At 49.1% G+C, this 23,952-nt stretch overlaps 1 protein-coding gene across 1 annotated transcript; it reads left to right on the top strand.

Moving 5' to 3' along the window:
• Positions 1–1,861: 1,861 nt before the first annotated feature.
• LOC123395450 (cell division cycle 20.2, cofactor of APC complex-like) lies at positions 1,862–5,807 on the top strand. The gene is made up of 5 exons (XM_045090453.1): positions 1,862–2,267; positions 3,968–4,246; positions 4,342–4,611; positions 4,784–5,374; positions 5,478–5,807. The coding sequence occupies exons 1-5, from the start codon at positions 2,118–2,120 to the stop codon at positions 5,616–5,618; spliced, it is 1,431 nt and encodes a 476-aa protein (XP_044946388.1). The 5' UTR covers positions 1,862–2,117; the 3' UTR covers positions 5,619–5,807.
• Positions 5,808–23,952: the final 18,145 nt, after the last annotated feature.

Here is a 23,952-nt window from a genome sequence, read left to right as displayed (position 1 = left end):
TTCGTTTTCCTGCAACTCACGTATTATTTCAGGACAAACATTTTTGATACTAGATATAAGTAGAGGCGTTTCGGGGCTCGTCTAGCTGTGAGAGCGAGCGGCTGGATTTGGATTTTTTTTCTGCAACATCCTCCTTGTTGCAAGAAAAAATTCTGCAACATTAGTTATGTTGCAGAACACTTTCCGTAACACCAATGTAAAGTAGAAAAAAAATCTGCAACAGTAGTTTTGTTGCAGAAAAATTCCAGCAACAATATTTGTGTTGCAAAAGTTCCGCAACACGGTCCCTGTTGCAAACATCCGAACGCAACATTATGCTTGTTGCAAAAATTGTCAGCTCAATCTGTTGGTCATCCCGTATTAAATCTTTGTAGCAGAAAAAACTATATAGCCGTTTGCAGCTCTATCGGGGTCCGAAACAAAGTGATTGTTTCCGCAACTGATTTGTTGTTTCAGAAATTAATGTGTTGAGGAAGACGACCGAGTCACGTGTCAGGATTTAGATCGAATGGCTGCGGACGGCTGCACATGAAGAGATCCGACGGTTATCGGTGTGGTGGATATTTATTAGACATCCGTCGGTGGATGCGTAGCTTTCCCCTAGTTTATTCTATATTTGTTCAAGCCTAAACCGTAATTATTTTAAAGCGCCTATTCACCCCCTCTAGACGACATCCACTTTCTTTCAGAAAGATACACCAAGAAGATGCATGAAGATACAAGGCACACAACTGAGCAACAAGTCCAACAAGTCACCACCAAACGAAACATAAACAAGCATGCCATGGTCTTCAAGCCCAATGATCTTGTATGGATACACCTTCGCAATGAGCGATTCCCCAACGAGAGCAAGTCCAAGCTACTTCCTCACGCCAATGGACCATTCAAGTTCATCTCAAGCTACAACGACAACACGTACAAGATCGACCTTCCACGTGACAAGTACAATGTTCGCGACGTCTTGAATGTGAGGGACCTACCTCCTTTCCATGGTGACGAGGATCTCGATTCGAGGACAGATCTTTTCTAAGGGAGGGAGATGATGCGGAGCATCCCATGGTCATCCCCATGGATTCTACTCCAATCTCTCAAGCTCCAAGTGGTCCTATGACAAGAGCTCGCGCACGCGCCATTGAATCTGAGGTGACATATCACCTTATCGAGCTATCCATACCTTGGCATGAGTCACACTACCGCTACCTCAAGCAGAGGTGATGTGTGTGATCAGGTACGCCGATCCTCGCCGAAGCTCGGGAGCGCAAGAAGAAGGATCGGGCGAAGAAGAGAAAGCAAGAGTCAAGGGAAGCTCTCGGACCACCCCGGAACTTCCGGGTCCCGAGAACTTCCGTCCTCAACGCATCAAGGCGTTTCTAGCCGTGCAAACTGGCCTGGAACCTTCGGGCCCCGGACCTTCCGACCTAGCGCTTCACGTTGGCAATCAATGAATGTATCGGCTATCTTTTCTTTAAATATATTTGAGACAATTTATTTTTTTATTTGGCTTGTAAACTATGAAACGCTTAATTTATTTATGGAACTATAAGATATTTTTATTTTGTTTGAATTATGTGAAACATGCCACTATTTTCATATGTTTTCAAAAAATGCTTAGAAAATAGACAGAAGCCGGCTGTAAAAACAAAAATACGTCCGCACGTGAGAAACACGGTTGACTCAAACGTAAAAACACACTCAAACATGAAAAGGACAAACAAATAAATAACGGACAAAACACACGTTCGGCTCGCCACGTTAAAATCGCTCTAATAGCCTAGTACTAGCACTGCGAGTTACTAGCCGTAGCGTCCTCTTCAACCCAGACTCCCGGAGTGAGGGACACGCAAAGCTTCTATTCCTAAAATACCCCCAACCAAATCTGTCGTGCGTTTCCGTCAGAAAAAGGGGGAATTCCGTCCAACGTCGAACACCCCAAATCCCCCCGAAACCTCCGGCGGCGAAATCCTCCGTGCCTCCTCGCAACTCACATCCATCGCCTCCGTACCCCGGCACGCTCGAACCTCCCGATTTCCCTCAATCGGTTCTTGCATCTCGCTGTCTCGCCGCGCTGCTGGTTGTCTGATCCTTCGGGAGGGGGGATTCCTCGCTGTCCCTCGCCCATGGAGGCGGCGGGCTCCAGTTCGTCCCGGCCGCCGAAGCGCCGCCGGCCCGGGCTGCGTCCGTCGACGTCCCTGGAGATGGCCGGCGCGAGGACGCCGTACATGCCGTCCCTCTGCACCAACTCCAAGAACCCGTCCACCAAATGCTACGTGAGTTGCCGCGGAGACCCCATTTTCTTGGTTTCTGCCCTCCTCGGTTCTTGGTTCCTTCGTTTCTTGAATTCCTTGATGGTTGCTGTGCGCTCGCTAATTCTTGAAAGGAGCCTGTGCTTCCGTTCTGCCTTGCCACGCTTAGGGTTGGTAATTTCTGAAAGAAATATGACCCCGTATTCCAGTTCTTGGTTATTTGGTGGTTCTTGATGTTGCTAGAGGAAACTGTTTGATTAGTGGCTAATCCTAGGCTGTCTTGCTTTAATAGTAATAATATTTCAGGAAATGTTTGATCGCATCCCTGCTATTGATGAGTTAGCAGTTCTGAATTCAAGGAAAGACCTTTTCCCCTTTTGCTATGGGTTGGTGTTGATTGGTAACATTGACGAAATGTTGTCAGGAAATTGTGCTAATTGAATAAACATATCGTCTTACTAGGGCTGCATCCTGTAAGAACTAAAGTATGATTCGTCCTTCTGAGCCAAACTATCTGTGTTTATACAGTTCCTGCTCAGTGCTTTTGTTTGAAAGGACTACTTGTTGAAACACAGAACACTGTGATTTCACATTTTTAAAGCTCAAGGTGATTTCTTGATTTGTTGCATAGATTTTGTTAGCCCCATTTGGTATTTCGTAAATTCATGGTTTATAAACCGGACCGGCTATGAACTGCAATATTCCTTTCGAGATCTCATTATTAACACCTGTTATCAACAACAACCTACCTATTGAAATTGTATGATCAATGGATCACAGGGCACTACGCAAACTAGCGTTTATTTGAAGAAACCCTAGATGGCTAGTTCGGTACTCCCTCTGTAAAGCAATATAAGAGCGTTTAGATCACTCAAGTAGTGATCTAGACGCTCTTATATTTCTTTACGGAGGGAGTACATTTGTTTGCTAAGGAATGATCATTCATAACCTGCATGTTGATGTACTCATATTTCCCTGGACAAATAGCTAGCGTGTATCACAAGACATTGTGATTTTGTTTTAAAAGGTCGTCATGATTTCTTGATTTGTTCCTAGCCCCATTTGGTGTTTCATAAATATTTCTGAAGATGTCCACACTTGTATGGCTTTAAAATGAATATTTCCTTCTAGGTCTCACTGTTATTAGTATTATCAGCAATACTACTGAATTTGTATAAGAAGTGTGTCTCAGGTCATTACACATAGCGGTCCTGTTTTCAGCACTTGATCTATCGAATAAGAACAGTGCCCTGGCCTCATTCAGTACATACAGTTGCAAAGGAATTATCCGCACAGTCTGCAGCTTGGTTTTGGTAGCTCAGAAATTTACATTCTCTATGCTGATTCTCTGAATTTACTGCATTTATTGCTATATCGTGTGCCCTTCATTTTAAACATGGATGGATTGTTTGTTATTTTTACACTGCTGTTATTTCTATTTGATAGATTTTCTGCATACATTGATAGTTGCATATACCATGAAATAACTATGCATGATGTTCTGTGAAAACTCCGATAGTATCATGCCATGCACAGAACTACTTGTTTCCTTGGATCATAAATTAAACTACGACGCTTTTATGTACCAACTTCCAGCAAGCACATAACTGCAATAAAGATGGTGTAATAGCCCTTAGCTTTGTGATTAACTTCTCTGAATTTACAAATAAATATTTAAGGAAATAAACATGCCTGATATGTTTATGGGTCTTCTATAATCGCAGGGTGACAGATTCATACCAGATAGGTCAGCAATGGACATGGACATGGCATATTACCTCCTCACGGAACCTAAGAAGGACAAGGAAAATGAAGCCGTGGTATCACCGTCTAAAGAAGCATACAGGAGGCTTCTTGCTGAGAAACTCCTGGGCAGCAGAACCAGGATTCTTGCCTTCAGGAACAAGCCACCAGAACCTGAAGGGATGCGACCACAGATTTTATTTGAAACTCCGACTTCCAGTCAGACCAAGCCTACTAAACAGCGCCGAAAGATTCCCCAGGTATGTCAATTGCTTTGCTGTTTGTCGATCTTCTGGTTCTTCAGATTGGATTATTCTTTTAGTTACATCATGCTTGGACTACTTTGTTTTTCCAGTTTGCTGAGAGGACGTTAGATGCCCCTGGAGTGGTTGATGATTACTATCTTAACGTGCTAGACTGGGGAAGCAAAAATGTGGTATCCGTTGCTCTTGAGAATACCTTGTACTTGTGGAATGCATCTGATAGCTCTACTTCTGAGCTTGTGACTGTTGACGATGACTATGGTCCCATCACTAGTGTCAGCTGGGCTTGTGAGGGGCAGCATATTGCCGTTGGCCTTAACTCTTCTGACATCCAGCTCTGGGATACAAGCTCTAATCGCATGGTTAGTTATCTTGACGCTTGTACTGTAGTGTAAATATAGCGGCTCATACTGATACCTTTACGGTTACAATTATTTGTATGTTCTAATTGCATAGATAACAGCTTCCATTTCGAAAGAAAAAAACATAACAGCTCATGTTGATACAAATATATACATCTCATAAATTTTGCAGCTGAGAACACTCCGAGGTGTCCATGAATCAAGGGTTGGTTCACTAGCTTGGAACAGTAGCATCCTGACAAGCGGTGGAATGGATGGCAAGATCGTGAACAACGATGTCCGAATGAGATCCCATATGGTTCAGACATACCGAGGGCATGAAGCAGAGGTATGCGGGTTGAGATGGTCAGGATCTTTGCAGCAATTGGCGAGTGGTGGAAACGACAATCTGGTGCACATATGGGATGCATCGATGGCGTCTTCTAATCCATCTCTGGGTTACAACAGATGGCTTCATAGGTTTAGTGACCACTTGGCTGCAGTGAAGGCTCTTGCCTGGTGTCCATTCCAGAGCAATCTACTTGCCTCTGGTGGTGGTGGAAATGATCGATGCATCAAATTCTGGAACACACACACTGGTTTATGTCTGAATTCTGTTGATACTGGGGCCCAGGTATGCGCACTGCTCTGGAATAAGAATGAAAAGGAGCTACTGAGTGCCTGCGGGTTTGTACAGAAACCACTCACATTATGGAAGTACCCATCAATGGTTAAATTGGCCGAACTCGAAGGCCACACTTCACGTGTCCTCTGCTTGGCACAGGTATTTATTTCTCTCTCTGGTGACACCGTATATAGGATAGTGATGATTGCTTGTTTATGCTGTTGATAGACATGATTTCTTGATACTTCTATGTTTGTTGCAGAGCCCTGATGGCTCCACGGTAGCCTCTGTTGCAGCAGATGAGACTCTAAGGTTCTGGAATGTGTTTGGAACTTCTGAAGCACCGAAACCTGCAGCCAAGACCGTACACACTGGAATGTTTAGTTTCACTCATATCAGATGAAGTTTCATCTGTAATAGGGTTGCGGGTAATCGCCGTATATACTAGTATGAAGAAGCTTACAAAAGATGTACATATTCTCTAGAACCTGATCACCATCCATATTTTGCGGGAGTTGACCAACTTTGGAACTTCTGATCTGATAGGCAACTTAACCATCATTTTGTTCAGAGAGAAGTTTATCGCGATTTAGATCGATATTTTCAAAGCCACTCGGAATATCACTCTCCTGACGCTAGATTACGTGCAAATATGAGGTCGTGATACATGAATATGCTTTGTTCCCTTTGAATGTATTTTTTCGAGAAAATGCAAAAAGCATTTGTGTTTCTTTTCATTGAAAAGGAGGAGTTCGGGTACAATCATCCTAGGACATGAATTACATTACGAAGTGCACATCCCAGGTTTGTGGAATCACCAGGCGGAGGCCAGGTGCCCCGGTGGCCATCCAAGAATGGGCCTCGTCCTTGATCCTATCTAGAAGCGTATACATGGATGGTGTTGCATTATCGAAGACGCAACTGTTTCTGTGCTTCCAAACCATCCAGGGCACAAGCAACACAGCTGACTTCCAAACCATCCAGGGCACAAGCAACATAGCTGATTTCAGGGCTTTGTGAAGGATCCGTGGCGTGTTCTCCTTGGCATGCATCCACCAGTCTATGAGTGAGGGCTCACGGCCGGGTATATATAGGCGTTGGGAGGCGTGTTCTCCTTGGCATGCATCCACCAGTCTATGAGTGAGGGCTCACGGCCGGGTATATATAGGCGTTGGGATGCGAAGCCAGGCCAGGGTCTCATGTCATGCCTCGCGGGCGAATGGGCATTCCAGCAGCAGGTGTCGTAAGGTTTTCGGCTCTTGATCGCATAGGAGGCATCGAGGATGATGCTGCAGTCCATGGCGGGCCGACCTCTCGGCAGTCCAGCAGTGATCCTGGTTGGCCAACCAATGAAAGAATTTGACCCTCGGCAGCACCCAACTTTTCCATATGAGCTTCGAGGAGTAGCAAGCCATAGATCCATGGAATGTGGCCAATTAGCATGACTTCGCCGAGTAGATGCCGCTCGCTGTCCACTTTCATATCAACTGGTTTGGGCCAGCCGTGAACTCGATGTGTTGCATGATCTGCCACAGCTGCAGATACTGACCGATCTCGCGCATGCCTAATGTGTCGTGGATGTCGCGTGCCCAGCAGTTGCCGTTGTATCCATCCGCTACAGATCTGGTCGTGCGTCGGCGCTTGGGTATGCAGTCATACAGGTGATGCATGAGCTCGCGGACGGGTCGGCCGTTGATCCACCGGTCCTCCCAGAGCAGGGTGGTCGTGCCGTTCCCGACGACCATGTAGGAGGATGCCCAAAACAGCGCATGCTCCACATGCGAGAACTGGAGGTCAAGTCCTTGCCATGCACGCTCGGGATCTGTTCTTGAGAACCATAACCAGTGAAGCCGCGGTGCGAGTCTAGCGCGTTCGAGATCGCGTACGCCCAGGCCCCCAAGCTCGATGGGGCACAAGATGTGGTTCTAGTTCACGTGGCAATGCCCACCGTTGGCAGCAGCGAGCCCGGCCGAGAGGAATCCACGTTGAATCTTCTCAAGATGCTTGAGGGTCTTTTTGGGGTGCGAATGCAAGTAGCTGGTGCACCAGGATGGCGCTTAGGACAGATTTTACTAGGGCCAGGCGCCTGGTTTTTGACATCAGCCATGCCTTCCAAGTTGGGAGCCGCGCAGCAACAGAGTCGACCATGGCCTGCAGCTAGGCGGCCGACGGGCGACGTGTAGACAGGGGATGCTGAGGTAGGTGATAGGCATTGTCACCACCTAGCAACCGAGGTGCGCCATCGTCTCTGTGGCCGTTTGGTCGCCGTGCAAGACGATGGCGGAGCTCTTGGCGAAGTTCACCCCGAGGCCGGAGGCCCTGCCAAACAAGTGAGGATCTCTTTGACCGTTGTGACGTCGCAGGTTGTGGCATGGAGAAGATCATGACATCGTCGGCGTATAGTGAGATTGCCGGGATGTGTCGCCGTGGATGCAACGACTGTAGCATGCCCGAGCTGTGGGGCGTCGGAGGAGCCGACCAAGCGTATCAACGACAAGCACGAACAGCTACGAGGACATGGAGTCACCCTGGCGGAGTCCCTGTCGGTGCCAAATGGGCGGTCCCGGATCGCCGTTCATCATGATTCGTGTGTTGGAGGATGATAAGAGGATGGCGATCCACTCCAGGAGGCGGTTCCCAAGTCCGTATTGACGCAAACCTCGAAGAGGAATAGCCAAGATAGGGAATCAAAGGCACGTGTGAGGTCGAGCTTAAGCATGACCCTCGGATCTCCGAGTTGATGCAGCATCTTGAGCGACTGCTTGACGAGGATGTACTGTCGTGCAAGCTCCATCCTACAATGAAGACATTTTGGTTGCGGCTGACCAGGCGGTCCAACTTGGCGCCAAGGCGAAGCGAGAGCATTTTGGTGAAGATTTTTGCCACAATGTGAATGAGGCAAATCAGCATGTAGTCTCGCGGACCATTGGCAGCGCCATGCTTTGGAAGCAAAGTTAGCAACACTTGGTTGAGCTTGTAGAATCCCCTTCCACGTAATTCAAACAACTATTGGAACACATCGATGAAGTCCTGTCTGACAATGCCCCAGCACGCGCGAAGGAATTCGGCTGTGAACCCGTGTGGTCCAGGCGCCTTGTGCGCAGGGAGGTGCTTGACATCCTTTCAGATCTCCTCAGCACTGAACGGTTTGTCGAGGTCGGCGAGGTCGGTTGGCTCAATGAGGTGTGGCAGGTCGAGAGAGTGCGCCCAGTTGGTGGAAGTGCCCAGTAGGGCGTCGTAGTGCGAGAAGGCCGCGTGCGCCATCTCGGTATGGTCCGTGAGCACACTGTCGTCCATGGTCTGGCTGAAGATATGATTCTTCTGCCAACGAAACGAGCATTGTCGGTGGAAGGAGCCCGTGTTGGCGTCTCCGACCTTGAGGTTGGCTATGCGGGAGGGTTAGCGGGCAATCGTGCGCTCCAAGGACGCGAGCCCAAGGTAAGATACCTTGAGCTGCTTGCGCCCCCAATCCTCCGGGGGCGACAGGTTTCGCGATTCCTGGGCCTTGTTGAAGCGCGAGATGAGTTCGCGTGAGATCACGAACTTGGCCTTGACGTTGCCCGTGGATTTGGAGTTGTCGCCTTGAGCCGTAGCATGAGACGATGGAAGGGATCGACGTGGTAAGTGGAACTCCAGGCCGTGGTCTCCGTATCATGGAACCCATCCATCCGAAGCCAGAACTCCTCAAAGTGGAATCGTCTATGCGCATTGGGCATGGGCAAACAGTCGAGCAACAACGGGGAGTGGTCCGACACGACAAATGCGAGGCACCGACGGTGGCATCCACAATACTTGTCTTCCCAATCCGAGGTGCATAGCACATGATCAAGGTGTACCACAGTCGACGGGGATTGCTCGTTCGACCACGTGTAACACCGTCCATTGAGATATATCTCCTTAAGCGCGAGGTCGTTGGTGAGGCGACGGAATTTTCCCATCATGCATCTGTTGACGTTGTCGTTGTTCTTTTCCTCATCACGGAGAATGAGGTTGAAATCGCCACAAACCAGACAAGGCTCCGGACAGACTGCCTTGATCTCACGAAGCTCCTGGAAGAATGCGACTTTGTCGGCGTCGTCTTGTGGTCCGTAGACCACCGTAAGCGACCATGACGTCCCGGTGGCCGTGGAAACCTTCGCAGCGTGCGCATTGGTGGTGAGCATTGGGTCCGTGATAGACACGACCCTGCTCCTCCATGCCAGCAGGATGCCGCCTCGCATGCCATGGGCCAGTAAGTACGCATAGTCATCGAACTCCGGACCGAGTGCGTCGAGGACGACAGTCGAGTAGATCAACTCCATTTTTGTTTCTTGCAAGCATACAATGGAGGCCCCGGTGGTATCTGACAATGACCGGATGGCATGACGGCGGACACACACGTTAATGCCACGCACGTTCCATACAACTATTTTTAGGCCGTGATCCATGAAGACGGGATCGACTGTCAGCTATACCCCTACTAACTCGCGATCAAACTAAGGTAGGATCGGCTCGAGAGATAGGAAGATGAAACAGGATGAACACCGGTTGTTTTTTGTGCAGCGTTCAACTTGTCGCTTTTCTGCGCTTCTATTCCTTTTATTCAGCTAGGAAAACTAACGTGTCGCGGCTATCGCCACGACCCTACTAAGTCGTGCCATCCCACGACTTGGATCGAGCGCACGGCTCTCCTAAGGACTCGGGACGCGGACGCACAGATCGCGCCATCGTCAGACTAAAACAACCGAAGAAAGACTCTGACGAAACTGAATTTTATCGACACCTAAAACCCTGACGGGTCTGAACCTGAACCTGAAACTTGATTCAACAAATCTCCCCCTAAGTTTTAGTCCTTGGTGATGTTGGTGATGCCGATCCTCGCACGCAGGTCCTGGAACTAAATTCTTCCAAGAGACTTGGTGAGAATGTCGGCGAGTTGATTGGTGGTGCCGATGTGCTCGACGGCGATCTTGCCGTCCTTGACGCACCTCCTGATGTAGTGGAAGCGCGTATCGATGTGTTTGTTGCGCTCATGAAAGACTGGGTTCTTGATCAGCTGGATAGCGCTCTGGTTGTCGATGTAGATCTTCACCATCTCCTCCTGCTTGTTCAGCAGCTCCCCTATGAGGCGCCGGAGCCAGGCAGCCTGGCATGCCATGGCAGAGGCGGCCATCTACTCGGCCTCGCACGACGATAGAGCTACTGCATGCTGCTTCGCAGACTGCCAGGTCACCGGGCAGCCGTTGATGAGGAAGAGACTGCCCGTCGTGCTCTTGCAATCATCTAGGTCACCAGCATGATCCGAGTCGCTGTAACCCACGAGCTCGAGCTGCTTGCTACTGCTATGGATTACGTACCCGTAGTTCTTGGTGCCAGCAATGTAGCGGAGGAGGTATTTGACAACGCTCAGATGCTCTGTCGTGGGCTTCTCCATGAAGCGGCTCACATACCCCACAACAAAGGCGATGTCCGGCCTGCTGTGCACTAGGTAGCGAAGACTGCCGACGATGGAGCGATAGAGAGTCACTTCCACCGGCGGGTTTGAGCTCGTCTTGCTAAGCTTCAGGCGCGGCTCCATGGGCACCTGTGCTGTAGCATAGTCCGCCATGCCTGCTTTCTCCAGCAGCTTGGCAGCATATGCAGTTTGGTAGAGCGTGATCTTGACGCTCTGCTGGGTCACCTCGATGCCGAGGTAGTAGGAGAGGAGGCCCAGGTCGCTCATCTTGAACATGTCCGTCATTTCTTGCTTGAACTTGGCGATCTCCAATGTACTGCCGCCGGTGACGATCAAGTCGTCGACGTATACTCCCAGCAGCAAACGAGAGCCTGCTTCTCCGCGAGTGTACACAGCGTGTCCAGAGGGGCATCGAGTAAACCCTAGTGCTCGAAGGGTGTAGTCGAGCTTAGAGTTCCATGCCCGCGGTGCCTGACGAAGACCGTAGAGCGCCTTCTTCAAGCGCATCACCTTGCCCTCCTCGCCGCTGACGACGAAGCCGGGGGGCTGGGAGATGTACACCACCTCCGTCAAGTCGCCGTTCAAGAACGCGCTCTTCACGTCAAGGTGGTGCACCTCCCAGCTGTGGTATGCTGCTACGGCGAGGAGAACGCGCACGGAATCCAGGCGCGCCACCGGTGCGAAAACCTCGTCGAAGTCGATGCCTGCGCGTTGTGCGTACCCTTTGGCGACGAACCTCGCCTTGTGCCGTACCACTTCTTCTGTCGGGTTCTTCTTCAGCTTGTAAACCCACTTAAGCCTGATGGGACGGTGGCCGGCCGGGAGATCGCAGAGTTCCCACGTATCGTTCTCCTTGATCGATGCCATCTCCTCGGCCATAGCCGCTCGCCAACCCGCTTCAGACTAGGCATCTGCAAGTGTTGCAGGTTCCTCCCCTTCTGCAAGGAAAAGATCCTGCTCCAATTCTTCTTCGATGTTTGCCAGGGTTCTGTACCTTCGCATAGGAGAGTCGCGTTCCTCCACAGTGAGAGTGTTGTCGGCTCCTGGCATGGCGAACTCCACCCTCGCACGCGGTGGCTCAGGTGGTGTAGCGACGGGAGGTGTTGCGGGCGTCCCCGTTGGCGATGGTGTTACAGGTGGCGCCTTCACGTGGTCGTCCTCGCCTTCTACCTCCGCCGGTGCCTTCTCTGGCGGGGCTGGTGCGCCCTCACGCGCGCCCGCAGAGCCGCGCAGGGCCATAGTTGATGGAGTGTACGCGATGTCGAAGTCGTCATTCTGCGTCTCTACGTCGGCGCTCTCCCAGCTCCATGACGCTGCTTCGTCAAAGACAACATCTCTCGTGACATGTATTCGCTGGGTTAGGGGATCGAACACCCTCCACGCCTTGGTGCCTGGCTCGTAGCCGAGTAGCACCATCTTGGTGCTTCGATCATCAAGTTTCTTGAGGTGTGGCCGCGTTGCCTTGACGTAGACGACGCAACCGAACACGCGGAGGTGATGGAGGCTCGGCGGCGTCCCATGCTAGAGCTCGAAGGAAGTCTTGCCGTCCACTGCGCGTGTGAAGGAGCGGTTCAGCAGGTATACTGCTGTCGTCACCGCCTCCCCCCAAAACGCACTGGGAACGCCTCTCCCTTTGAGCATGCTTCTTGCGGTGGCTACCACCGCCTGGTTGCGCCGCTCGACGACACCATTGTGCTGTGAAGTGTACGGGGCGGTGAGGTGGCGCTGGACGCCATTGTCGGCGCAGAAGTCGTCAAAGGGGCGAGAGGTGAATTCCCCTCCCCGATCGGTGTGCAGAGTGCGTAGTACGCACCCGCTCTAAACTTCTGTTGCGGCTTTGATGCGCCTGATCGCCGTCTCCGCTTCGTCCTTGGTGGAGAGCATCGCCAACCACATGTTGCGATTGTAGTTGTCCACCATGAGGAGAAAGTAGCGTTTCCCGCCCGGGGTTGCCGGCGAGATAGGCCCATAGAGATCGGCGTGGACGAGCTCCAGACGTGTCGTCGCCCTGAACTTCACCACCTGAGGGAAGGATGTGCGCTTCTGCTTCCCTGCCAAGCATGCGTCGCACAGCTGGTCGGCGTGGCCGATCTCTGGCAGGCCGCGAACCATGCCACTGCGGGACATAGTGTGGAGAGCCCCGAAGTTCTGGTGTCCGAGGCGTTTGTGCCAGGTCCAGGCCGTGTCGCCGCGGCGCACAGAGAGGCAAGCAGGTTGTACAATCTTCAGATTGACCTTGTAGAGACGATTGGGTGATCGTGGTACCTTTGCGAGCAGGCAGTTTTGCCGATCCCACACCGTCATGTAGCCGCCGCGGATCGAGGATGGGCAGCCGTTTTCATCGAGCTGCCCCAGGCTGACGATGCTAGTCTTGAGCTTGCGGATGAAGTACACGTCAGTCAGAGCGCGATGTTCGTCGCCGCTCACGGAGATCACCACCGTGCCGCGCCCTCGGATGTCCATGATGGAGTTGTCGCCGAAACGCACAGTGCCGACGATCTTGGTGTCCAGATCAGCGAAAGCGGCACGGCTGCCCGTCATGTGATTTGATGTGCCGCTGTCGAGGTACCAGGGAACATCGACCGGCTCCTGCTCGTCGCCGAGCCGCACGATCGCCTGCTCCTCGTTCACAAACACCCGGTCGTCGTCCTGCTCCCGTGTGTCGACGGTGAGGACGAGGTTCAGTTGTGCCGCAAGGTATGCCGCGGGCTCATCTTCGCCCCCTCCTTCACGAGGTGGGCTTCCTCGCGCTTCTTCTTGCGACACTCTCTGGCCCAGTGCCCGAGTTTGCCGCAGTAGCGGCACTTGTCATCGCGGGCAACGCCTGTGCCACCGCGCGGTTTGTCACGCGCGTTGTTGTGGCCGCGTCCCTTGTCGCGGCGGTTTCCGCCACCGCCGCCACTCCCGGAGGGAGTGTCCTCCTTCTCACGCGCGCGCCACTGCTCCCTCATGAGCAGTAGCTGGCCGTCGTTGGTGGCACCCGCGGGCTCGTCGTCGTCGTCTTCCTCGCAGACCTTGAGACGCCCGATGAGCTCTTCAATGGACATGGTGTTCAGATCGAGGAGGCTCTCAATCGACCGCGCCATCTGCACGTATCTCTTCGGCACGATCTGCAGGTATTTGAGGATCACCTTCTTGTCGTCGATGGGGTCGCCGTGGACGTCCAGCTGATGGACCAGCTCGTGTAGCCGCAACCCAAAATCATCGACAGACTCACCAGGCTTGAACCTGAGATCCTCGTACTGCTTGCGGAAGTTTTGGGCCTTCGAGTCGCAGACACGATCAGCCCCTACCCGGATCGTCTTGATCGCGTCCCATGCCTCCTTCGCCGTGTCCTTCGCGACGAGCATCGGAATCATCTCCTGCGGCACAGCCCGGAGGATAGCCTCCAGCGCATGCGATCGTCGTCGAAGTCGCCTACTCCGGTGTCGATGACGTCCCACAGGTGTCGTACCTGGAGGATCACCTTCATCAACAGCGACCACGAGTTGTAGTTGGTCCTCGTCAGCGTGGGCCACGCCGTGCCCGAGCCGCCGCCGAGATCGCGCCCGGAGCGCGGAAGGGACATAGTGGATTTGGGCGCGTCGGCGGCCTTCTTTGACGCGTCGCCTCCTCCGTTCTTCGGTATCCCTCCTCCAGGTATGGATCAACAAGGCTCTGATACCAATTGTCAGCTATACCCCTACTAACTCGCGATCAAACTAAGGTAGGATCGGCGAGAGAGAGAGGAAGATGAAACAGGATGAACACCGGTTTTTTTTGTGAAGCGTTCAACTAGCCGCTTTTCTGCGCTTCTATTCCTTTTATTCAGCTGGGAAAACTAACGTGCCGCGGCTATCTCTACGACCTTACTAAGTCGTGCCATCCCACGACTTGGATCGAGCGCACGGCTCTCCTAAGGACTCGGGACGCGGACGCACAGATCGCGCCGTCGTCAGACTAAAACAACCGAAGAAAGACTCTAAAGAAACCTGAAACTTATTTCAACATCAACTGCCGGCAAAATTTAGACTAAGCTAGTCCTCGTGCACGACGTCGACATGTGCCGCGGCGGTCATCGGTGACGCCATGCAGATTGGGATCTCGCGGTCAAGCAGTGCAACGATGGCCTTGATGGCCGTCAGGGAGAGGGGCGCAACAAATATATCGTCGTAGGCCTTCATCTCTGCAGCGGTGATCTTCTGATCGAGCCCGATTGTCCCGAGTGTGCGCAGATTCTGAACTTGAACGCGTCGCTGGCCTGTGGGGGCGCGCCCATAGCGCAGGTGGGCAGTCGCAGATCGCCTGCGGCAGGGGGTGAAGTTGAGAGGCCGGCGTGGCTTCTTCCCCGGTGAGAGCGGCGTTCAACTTGTTTGTCGCAGCGGCCAGGAACTGAATGTATCAAGTGCTAATACATGGATATGCTTTGTCACTTTTGTATGCCGACTCCATCCATGTAGCGCCCTTCTGGATGCCTTCCTAGTGTAATTATCTCACCTTCAGAAAATCGCATTTGCTTTCTCACCTTCGTTTATTTTGATAGTGGAATGACCATGAGTATGTAATAGCATTCCGTTGTTTTTCCACGTCGCTTACTCCTTTCTGCTCCTAATGCATTGTGGAGTGTTTATAACTCTTTGTTTCTGTACTTTTCCGATAGAAGCTTTAGTCACTTAAAGAAACACTGATTAACTTAGGCCCTGTTTGAAACCATAATAGATTATGATAATCTGGATTATGAAGATAAATTATATAATCTGGTTTATAAAAATAATTTAGGTGAACATGTTTGGAGGCCAGATTATATAAACTGTAATCCAGGTTTTACATTGCATAATGACTTATCTACCCTCTGTTTTTTTTAAAAAGAGGAGGGTAGCGGTGGTAGAAATGTTATTATCTCCAACTTTACAAGGGTAATGGGTCATTAGCAATCCATAATCTGATTTTAGCTGGTATAGAGTAGATTATGAGTTTTTAATAATCTATCCATCTAGTTTTTATAATCTACACTATAAGTTGTCCTGTTTGGAAACATAATAGATTATAAAAACTGGATTATATAATCTAGGTGGTTCCAAACAGGGCCTTAACTTGATTGTATTTAGAAGATAAGCAGACCAGTTAGGCAGCAGGGCCGGCCCTGTGCTTCGGGATGCCCTAGGCGAACTCAATGACATGGAACCCTATGTCCTAAGACCTTATATTTTTAGTTTAAAATTTAACTATAATAATTGACTGACTCCATCGACAATAATAATAACAAAATTTCAACTTACTAAATCGACAATAATAATACTAAAAAGATAGAGATATGAAACTAAAATGGCATGATTACTTCAAATAAGAACCAAGTTTTGATTGACTTCATCGACAACAATAATAATTTAATTCTTCTAAAAAAGTTTCTTCGGGCGTTTCTTGATGCAAAGTCATTAAAGGCACAATCAAGATCAATATTGTCCAAGATATCCTTTTCAAGGTTTCTTCGTATGTTGGATGGCCGGTCTGCCGATTGGCCGGCGCGCGCAGCGGCGACAAGCCGGCCGAGACGCCGCAGTACTGAAGCTGGCGATTCGTTGGACGAGGGCACTCGAAACGAGGCGTTGAGCCGTCGAGGCAACCGGAAGACGAAGCCACGAATAGGTCTTACGACGTGTGCGTAAACTGGGTAATTGATTGCAGCCGGTCCTAACCATCTAATTTCTTCCTTTTTTGTAGTTTTTTATATTTTCTAATACGCTACAATGTACATACATATAATATTATGGGCCCCCTCCTGTCGTGGGCCCTAGGCCGTTGCCCCGCCGACCATACGCCAGGGCCGGCCCTGTTAGGCAGTAAGTCCTATTTGAGGATTAGAAGTTGCGTTAATTTTTACAGGTCTATAAAAGATATGTTAATGCACAAATATGCTTCATCACTATAATGAAAATAGTGACATCTACACCTAAAAAAAAGTGGCATCTAAACCATGCTCTTTATCTTCTTTCATGATGATTAGTAGTAGGGGCATGTGGCGAACCTCAGCCCAATATATATAGTCCTACACCGGCCGAGGAGGAGAGGGGTTCGATTCTACCGTCATGCTTGTTAGAATTGTGTCGAATATTGTGTATAAGGTTGGTTAATTACGGCTAAACTTGTAGTTGTATTGTGTTTTGTAGGACTAGTACAAATGCTCGTGCGTTGCACCGGACAAGAAAAATATAGAAAACCTCCTTGTTATGCCATTATGCGGCATTAATTGTAATAAATATGTATAATAATGTTTAATGTTTTCTTTAAAATATTAGGTATTGCTTACATAAAAAATGGACGATTTTTTTATAATAGTTATAATTTTCATTTGTTTATACCGTTGACGTTGAGGAGAATGCGCAGGGGAAATATCGTTTATACCAACCAGGTTACGTAAATGTGACATTTCCATTTGTTTTCTCTTTTGAGTTCAAGAAGACAAATGATTCTTCAAAGGGACCTATTTTGAATGCTATGGGAATTTACAAACATGTTCAGATTACCATGGAATCTCAAGATGGTAAGTGGTTGCCCAAAATTGTTATTATTTGTTTTCAAATCAAGTGTAGTCTCTGATGTGAAAAAAAAAGCTTTTTGACTAATTTAGTGGTTCCATAATATTGACATCAAACACCATGTCTAGTTTGGCCTCACGATATCCTCAAGCAGGTTGGGCGCAAGAGGGTGGTGATCCATGCTTACCAGTGTCATGGACCTGGGTGCAATGTAGTTCAGAAGCAGCACCCAGGGTTCTTTCAATGTATGATAAATTTGATCATGCAATTCTTCCTTCACTTTGGATTTATTGATTAATTCCTTGTTATAGAGCCTAAGAATTGTTCCTCACAGCACATTGTTAGAGAAGAACATCACCGGAAGTATCCCTGAGGAGTTGACAAAGTTATCGGCATTGGTCGAGTTGTAAGCTCAGATGGTTCATTCTTTCCATCCTTTTTCTTGTTTTGCTTTCTCTTGCCTGATCTGCCTATTTCTGTAAATGCAGAAAACTCGATGGTAACTTATTTTCTGGTGGAATCCCTGATTTTAGTGGATGCAGAAATCTACAGTATATGTGAGTTTGCAATTCTTGACATAGAGCAGCATTCTGCAGGATTTATTGAACTAATCCAACGTGGTTATATATATATGCAGTCACCTTGAAAATAATTAGTTAAATGGTGCACTGCCATCCTCTTTGGGAGAATGGAAGTTGATACAGTGCTCCAAATTGTCCTTTCTCTCTTTGTTTACTGATGCTCTGTGCTCAATTTTTTGTCAATGCTATTAATTTTATCTTTCTAACAAATGCATTTCATCAAGATTCTTTACAGAAATAGAACTTCTTCACTTACTTATTCCAACCATTGTAGGTATATTCAGGACAATAGGCTTCCGGACATATTCCAAGGACACTTTCCAAGAAGAGCATTATTTTCAAGTCAGTACTTTCTCTTTAGGCAGATGTAGCTAGCATATTTTGGATTAATTAATGTGTAATATTGTGCTTGAGAACACTACTTTGGCTGGACAAGCTTCACTTAAATTTGGTGGCATATAATGGTTCCATACGTAGAGAGCACAACTATATATTTGTCCCCTAGGATTTGAAGGCATTTTTAAACTGAAAAAACCGACCCGACAGTGTGCTTTAGGATGTTCCTTCTGTTATAATTTCTTACCTGCTGCAGCTGGTCAGGCAACAATGGTCTTCAGGGGCAAGCGATAGTATTAGCCATGGCACCATCATAATCATCGTATGTGCTGTGGTCGGAGCCATCTTGTTACTTGCGGTTGCTATTGGGTGTTGTTTGTGTACACACAAGAGAAAGAAAAAACCTTCACATGGTATGTGTTCTTTGGCTCGGTGGACGTTCCTGGTACTGTGTAAGAGCATGCAGTAAATTATTTTTGCCATTTTGTAGAAACTGTTGTTCTTGCAGCACCAGCGAAAAAGCTAGGGTCATATTTCAGTGAAGTAGCTACAACAACAGCGAACAGATTTGCTTTATCAGAAATTGAAGATGCTACTGATAAATTTGAGAGGAGGATTGGCTTTGGAGGGTTTGGCATCGTATACTACGGAAAGCAGACACGGGAGCAGGACCCGCGCCCTGACGAGCAGCACCGAGCATGGCTCTCTCCTCTGCATCGAGGCTCTCTCCTCCCGCGCGAGCATGGCTGGTAGTGCTTCCTCTGCATCGAGGCCCTCTCCTCCCGCGCGAGCATGGTCGGTGGCGGCCAGATGGAGATGTAGGTGGCTTCCCTCCCCTCGCGCGAGCACGGCGAGCGGCGGCCAGATGGAGGCGGCCTCCCTCCCTCCACGCGAGCACGGCCGATGACGGCCTCCTTCCTCGTGCGCCGCCCCTCACTTCACCGCGGCTGCACAGGGAGCGTGTGGATAAGATGAAACAGAGGCTCGGGATTGAAATTCTTACAAATGTAGGGGACTTTTTGAAAACATGAAGCGTTTTCTGAGATCCACTTATGAAGGGACCGCGGGTTGAATGTCATAAACAACAAGGGCTTTTTTGTAAACTCACCATGGCGGGTTTTCCGACAGAAGCAATAGCCTCTTTATTATTAGGTAAAGATATGGAGTCGTGTCCTAATAGGGCACTTGTATCCTAGGCCTCTCATACATAGTGCGACTAGACACACGATGTAACCTATGCCAACATAATAGCACAGACGTGCAAGGGGAGTCGCCGGTGCCGAGGGCAGCCAGGGTGCGGTATTGTGACGGTGTCACGAGGAGGGGCACCTGTAGTCATGCCCCGGGGATGTAGCCCTATCGATGAACCCCGTTAACAAATCCCAGTGTCGTGTTCGTGTGATTGCTTGATCCTTGGATGATCGACGGTGTGCCTCGGACTTATCCTAACAAGTGGTATCATGAGCTAGGTTGTTCGGAGGTTGCTGGTGATTGATCTAGAGGAGGAAGATTCGATGTCGTGATCATCGGCGAGTAGCGGACGGAAGCGGTCGGATGACGTCGTCATATCCAAGAGAGCGATCAGGAAGAGGCACGTGTTGATTATGTGCATACATCGGAAAGGCTAGGACAAAGGCAAAGCAAACCTATAACATTGGAAGTTGTGCAAAATAATTTTTCACGCAGTCAGTCGCATGAAGAACCACGGGGCCAACGGGTACCAGGTTTGAGGTGGAGAAGTTCACGAAACTGAAAACCTTGGGTTATGGCAGACAGGGATGAAAGATTTGTTGGCGCAACATGGATGCTTGAAGGCATTGTAGAAAGTCATGCCAGCTATGGTGAAATTATCATGTGATGGATGAAAATTTGCGAAAGATGATTTGAGAGCCTCTGTTGGACTGGACAGTCTGACAGATCGACGTAAGTCGGATGGTGCAGAACAAGGTGGTGGGATCGGCGACGACGGCATAGGAACGTGACGCTGATGGTGACCGACTTCTCAGGCGTGGAAACACGTGGCACAAGCCCGAGGCTTGTGTGGCCTCGACAAACTATGGCACGGGGTTGATTCAAGGTGATGTACACACGGAGCCTGAAGTCGACGGGGCGCGAGGTGGATTGATCATCTACCATGGAGTCATGTTGAAGGTGGAGCTGGATTGAGGGGCTACGGTGTAAGGATCCGGAGATCGCAGCCTATTCAGCAGGAAAAAAGCGAGTGACACGTAGTTCGGACTGGAGCCTAGTGGTCTGAGGAAACGTGAAACTCTTCATCGGTCGACGTAGATTGGTGGTACTCTGCAGTGGGGGTTGAGTGGTGTGGATTCGCGACCCTTGAGACTCAACGGGATAGCGGAGGCTCGACACAGTAATAACGGCGAGGCATGCGGTATGCACGGGAGATAGGGACGGGCCAGGGCTCTAATGGTCATACATGTGGTGAGACAACTGTGAATTTGACTCAGGGTGACTACAAGCAATGGTGAAATTGTTTCAAGTTTCACACACGCGGTCAAGAAAGAGCGGTGATGTTGAGTTCGGGTAACTCTTATGTGTGACACCCAATATGTGAGTTGTTCACTTTCATGCAGGTGTGTGATGGTGTTGGATACTCTCGAAGTTGAGAGCACAAACTAGAGTAAAGTGGAACTTAATTTCTCTCAAGCGTTGACTATGGTCGAGAAAAGAGGGAACTACAAGTTGCAGGTGGAGTCACATGGAGTCTTGGAGTAGCAGCGGTGCTCATGGGATAAACTCAAGTCCAATGTACATGGAAGTTTGACGCGTGAACGAATCCAAGATGGTGAACAATATTCGCCAAGATGGAGTTTGTTAGAGTTGTATCGAATATTGTTTACAAGGTAGGTTACAGCTGGACTCTGTAGTTGTATTGTGTTTAGTAGGATATGGAGTCGTGTCCTAATAGGACACCTGTATCCTAGGCCTCTCATATATAGCGAGGCTAGACACACGATAGCACATGCGTGCAGGAGGAGCCGGCGGCGTGTGTCCGTGCCCAGGGCAGCCAGGGTGCGGTATTGTGACGATGTCACGGGGAGGAGTGTCTGTAGTCATGCTCATGAGATGTAGCCATATCGATGAACCTCGTTAAAAAATCTCGATGACGTGCTCATGTGATTGCTTGATCCTTGAATAATCAATGGTGTGCCTCGGACTTATTCTAACAATGCTCGGCGGATATTAGATCGATTGATGAGTTGTGTACTCTATTGAGTAAATAGGAAAATTTCCGAGTAGATTAATCCATGAAATAATTACTAACATGGCATTGACTAGATTCATGACATACTGATCACGAAGCATACTAGAAAGTACTACGCATATAACTGAAACATCTACGCATATAGCTAGTACTACTAGGGCAGAAATAAACAGGAGCGGGATAAACAGGTTATACCCTCCGATTGGCCACTTGGTTGTAGCAGCAACGTTGGCGGCAGCAGCATCCTCTGTCGCCTTCTTCTCGGCTTCGGCCTTCTCGAGGAGGAGACGGTCGGCCTTGCTTGGTTCAGCCATGTCGATGACGAGGACGACGCGGACGTAGACGAAGCAGACGGACGGAGGCGAGCAGTCGCGTGATCGCTCCCCAAAAACCTAATCGCCACTCTCCCGTACAGAAACTAGAGATGCGGGGTTTCAGAGGCCTGCTCTCCCGTCGACCGTGTACGCGGTGAGCGGGAAGGAGTCGTTGTCGGTAGCAGCAGCAAAGGAACGAGCGCGTGAGGGAGAGGTGATCTGATCTCGTGACGGCTAGGATTGGCGTTAGCCCTGCTTATATAGGCGGCCGGGTGGAGACACCGTTCCTCGCCGGCAAAAATAAGCGTGTAGGTATGAGCTCAGCTCGGCTCATTCCCGCAACCCGCGACGCGGCGCGATGAGGCGTGGCGTGGCATGGCGAGGCGGGCAGCGGAGGAGGAGTGTGCGAGGGCCTCTTCTCTTCTCACTCTCCAATAGCATCTAGAAGAGAGACCCTTATAAAGGGGGTCCGACTTCTTCTCCACTAGTGAGGTGGGACTAAACTTCCCACCACCACCTTATCATGCCACCACCTACATGGGCCCTTGGAGATTTCTGAAATTCTCTTATGGGCCTAAAGCCCACCACTAATTTAAACAATCCCCCACCAGATCTCAAGGGCACATCATGTTCCCTCGTTCCAATCACTGTTTTAATATACCAGCATTTCAGTGAAGACCTGTTAAGGTTGAGCTTCACCTAGAACAAGTAGCTACACCCCTTTACGACTGAACAATGGACTATGCCTTGAATTGTCACTTTGGCGTAAAGAAGCTTCACCACAAGTCTTACTAGTACTAGGCTACCAAAGGCTGACCCCTCGGATGGAGCATATAAGTCACAATCCTGGCCTATTCATGAGTTTACTAGAGATCACCCCAATCTCATAGACTGTGACCAGCAGTCAGGCTCATATAGGTGTGTTCCTCCAAAGATCGCTCTATAGGAAATCATCGTGCTTACACATAAGCTTTAGAACACATTAAGATAGTAGTCATCCTACCATACAGTATCCAAGAGCATTGCATCTCCAACGGAGTGGGTTGGTAAAGTTACTCTCCTCAATTCACCACTGGCTTGTTTTCCCAGGTCCTACTTCACGGGATCTCGGGTCATATAGGTTGGGTTACTACCATGGCAACTCATGTGGGTCTCATACCCATCTCCCTCGATGCACTATCTATCACAACATGCGATAGCCCTTTACTAAAGGGATCTGCCAGATTCTTAGCCGTTTGGATGTAATCCAATGCTATCACTTCGGAGTTTCTCAAACGTCTGACAGACTTCAATCTCATTCTCATATGTTTGTTGGACTTCATATTATCATTTGAACTCTTCACTTTGACAATAACCTGCTTCTCAACCATAGGTAAGTCCATCAAAAGATCTCGAAGAAATTCTGCTTCGACGCCATATGTGTCTAATGCTGTTAATTCTGATTCCATTGTCGATCTCGTTAAGACTGTTTGCTTGCAAGACTTCCAGTAAACAACACCACCTCCAAGAGTAAATATATACCCAGTAGTGGCCTTCATCTCATCCCAGAGATTCAGTTTGCATCACTACACCCTTCAAGTACCGATGGGTATCCCATATAGTGAAGTCCGTGGTTGACAGTACCTTTCAGGTAGCGCATAATTCTTTCAACAACACTCCAATGAACATCGCCCGGGTTTGCAACAAACCGGCCAAGTTTGCTCATAGCAAACGCGATGTCAGGCCTCGTTGCGCTAGCTAGATACATAAGCGAACCAATAATTTGAGAGAATCTCAATTGATCTATAGTTGCGCCTTTGAACTTTTGAATCAGCACACTAGGATCATATGGTGTTTGACAAATTTTGCAGTCTGAATATCCAAAGCGACTCAAAATCTTCTCAACATAGTGGGATTGCAGAAGTGTAATCCCACCCTCATCATCTCTCAAAAGCTTGATGTTCAAGATAAAATCAGCCACCCCAAGATCCTTCATCTCAAAGTTTTGAGACAGAAAAGACTTAACCTCCTCAATCACTTTGAGGTTGGTTCCAAATATCAGTATGTCATCAACATACAAGCACAATATAACTCCTTCGCCCCCACCATGGCGATAGTATACACATTTGTCAGCTTCATTAACAACGAAGCCAACAGATGTTAGAGTTGTATTAAACTTCTCATGCCATTGCATAGGTGCTTGTCTCAGACCATATAAATATTTCAGCAACTTACACACCTTTCCTTCTTGACCTTCTATCACAAAGACATCTGGTTGTTGCATATAGATTTCCTCGTTTAGCTCTCCGTTCAGGAAAGCCGTCTTGACGTCCATTTTATGAACGAGAAGAC

The sequence above is a fragment of the Hordeum vulgare genome, chromosome 5H (assembly GCF_904849725.1).
Source record: "Hordeum vulgare subsp. vulgare chromosome 5H, MorexV3_pseudomolecules_assembly, whole genome shotgun sequence".
NCBI classification, from domain to species: domain Eukaryota; kingdom Viridiplantae; phylum Streptophyta; class Magnoliopsida; order Poales; family Poaceae; genus Hordeum; species Hordeum vulgare.
This window is presented reverse-complemented; position numbering and strand designations above follow the sequence as displayed.

What these genes read in the sequence shown, in the direction of transcription:
- LOC123395450 (XM_045090453.1), top strand. Translation starts at nt 2,118, where the DNA reads ATGGAGGCGGCGGGCTCCAGTTCGTCCCGGCCGCCGAAGCGCCGCCGG. An exon ending in AGCGCCGAAAGATTCCCCAG is followed by an intron (nt 4,247 to 4,341) that starts GTATGTCAATTG and finishes TTGTTTTTCCAG; the next exon opens with TTTGCTGAGAGGACGTTAGA. An exon ending in ATACAAGCTCTAATCGCATG is followed by an intron (nt 4,612 to 4,783) that starts GTTAGTTATCTT and finishes TAAATTTTGCAG; the next exon opens with CTGAGAACACTCCGAGGTGT.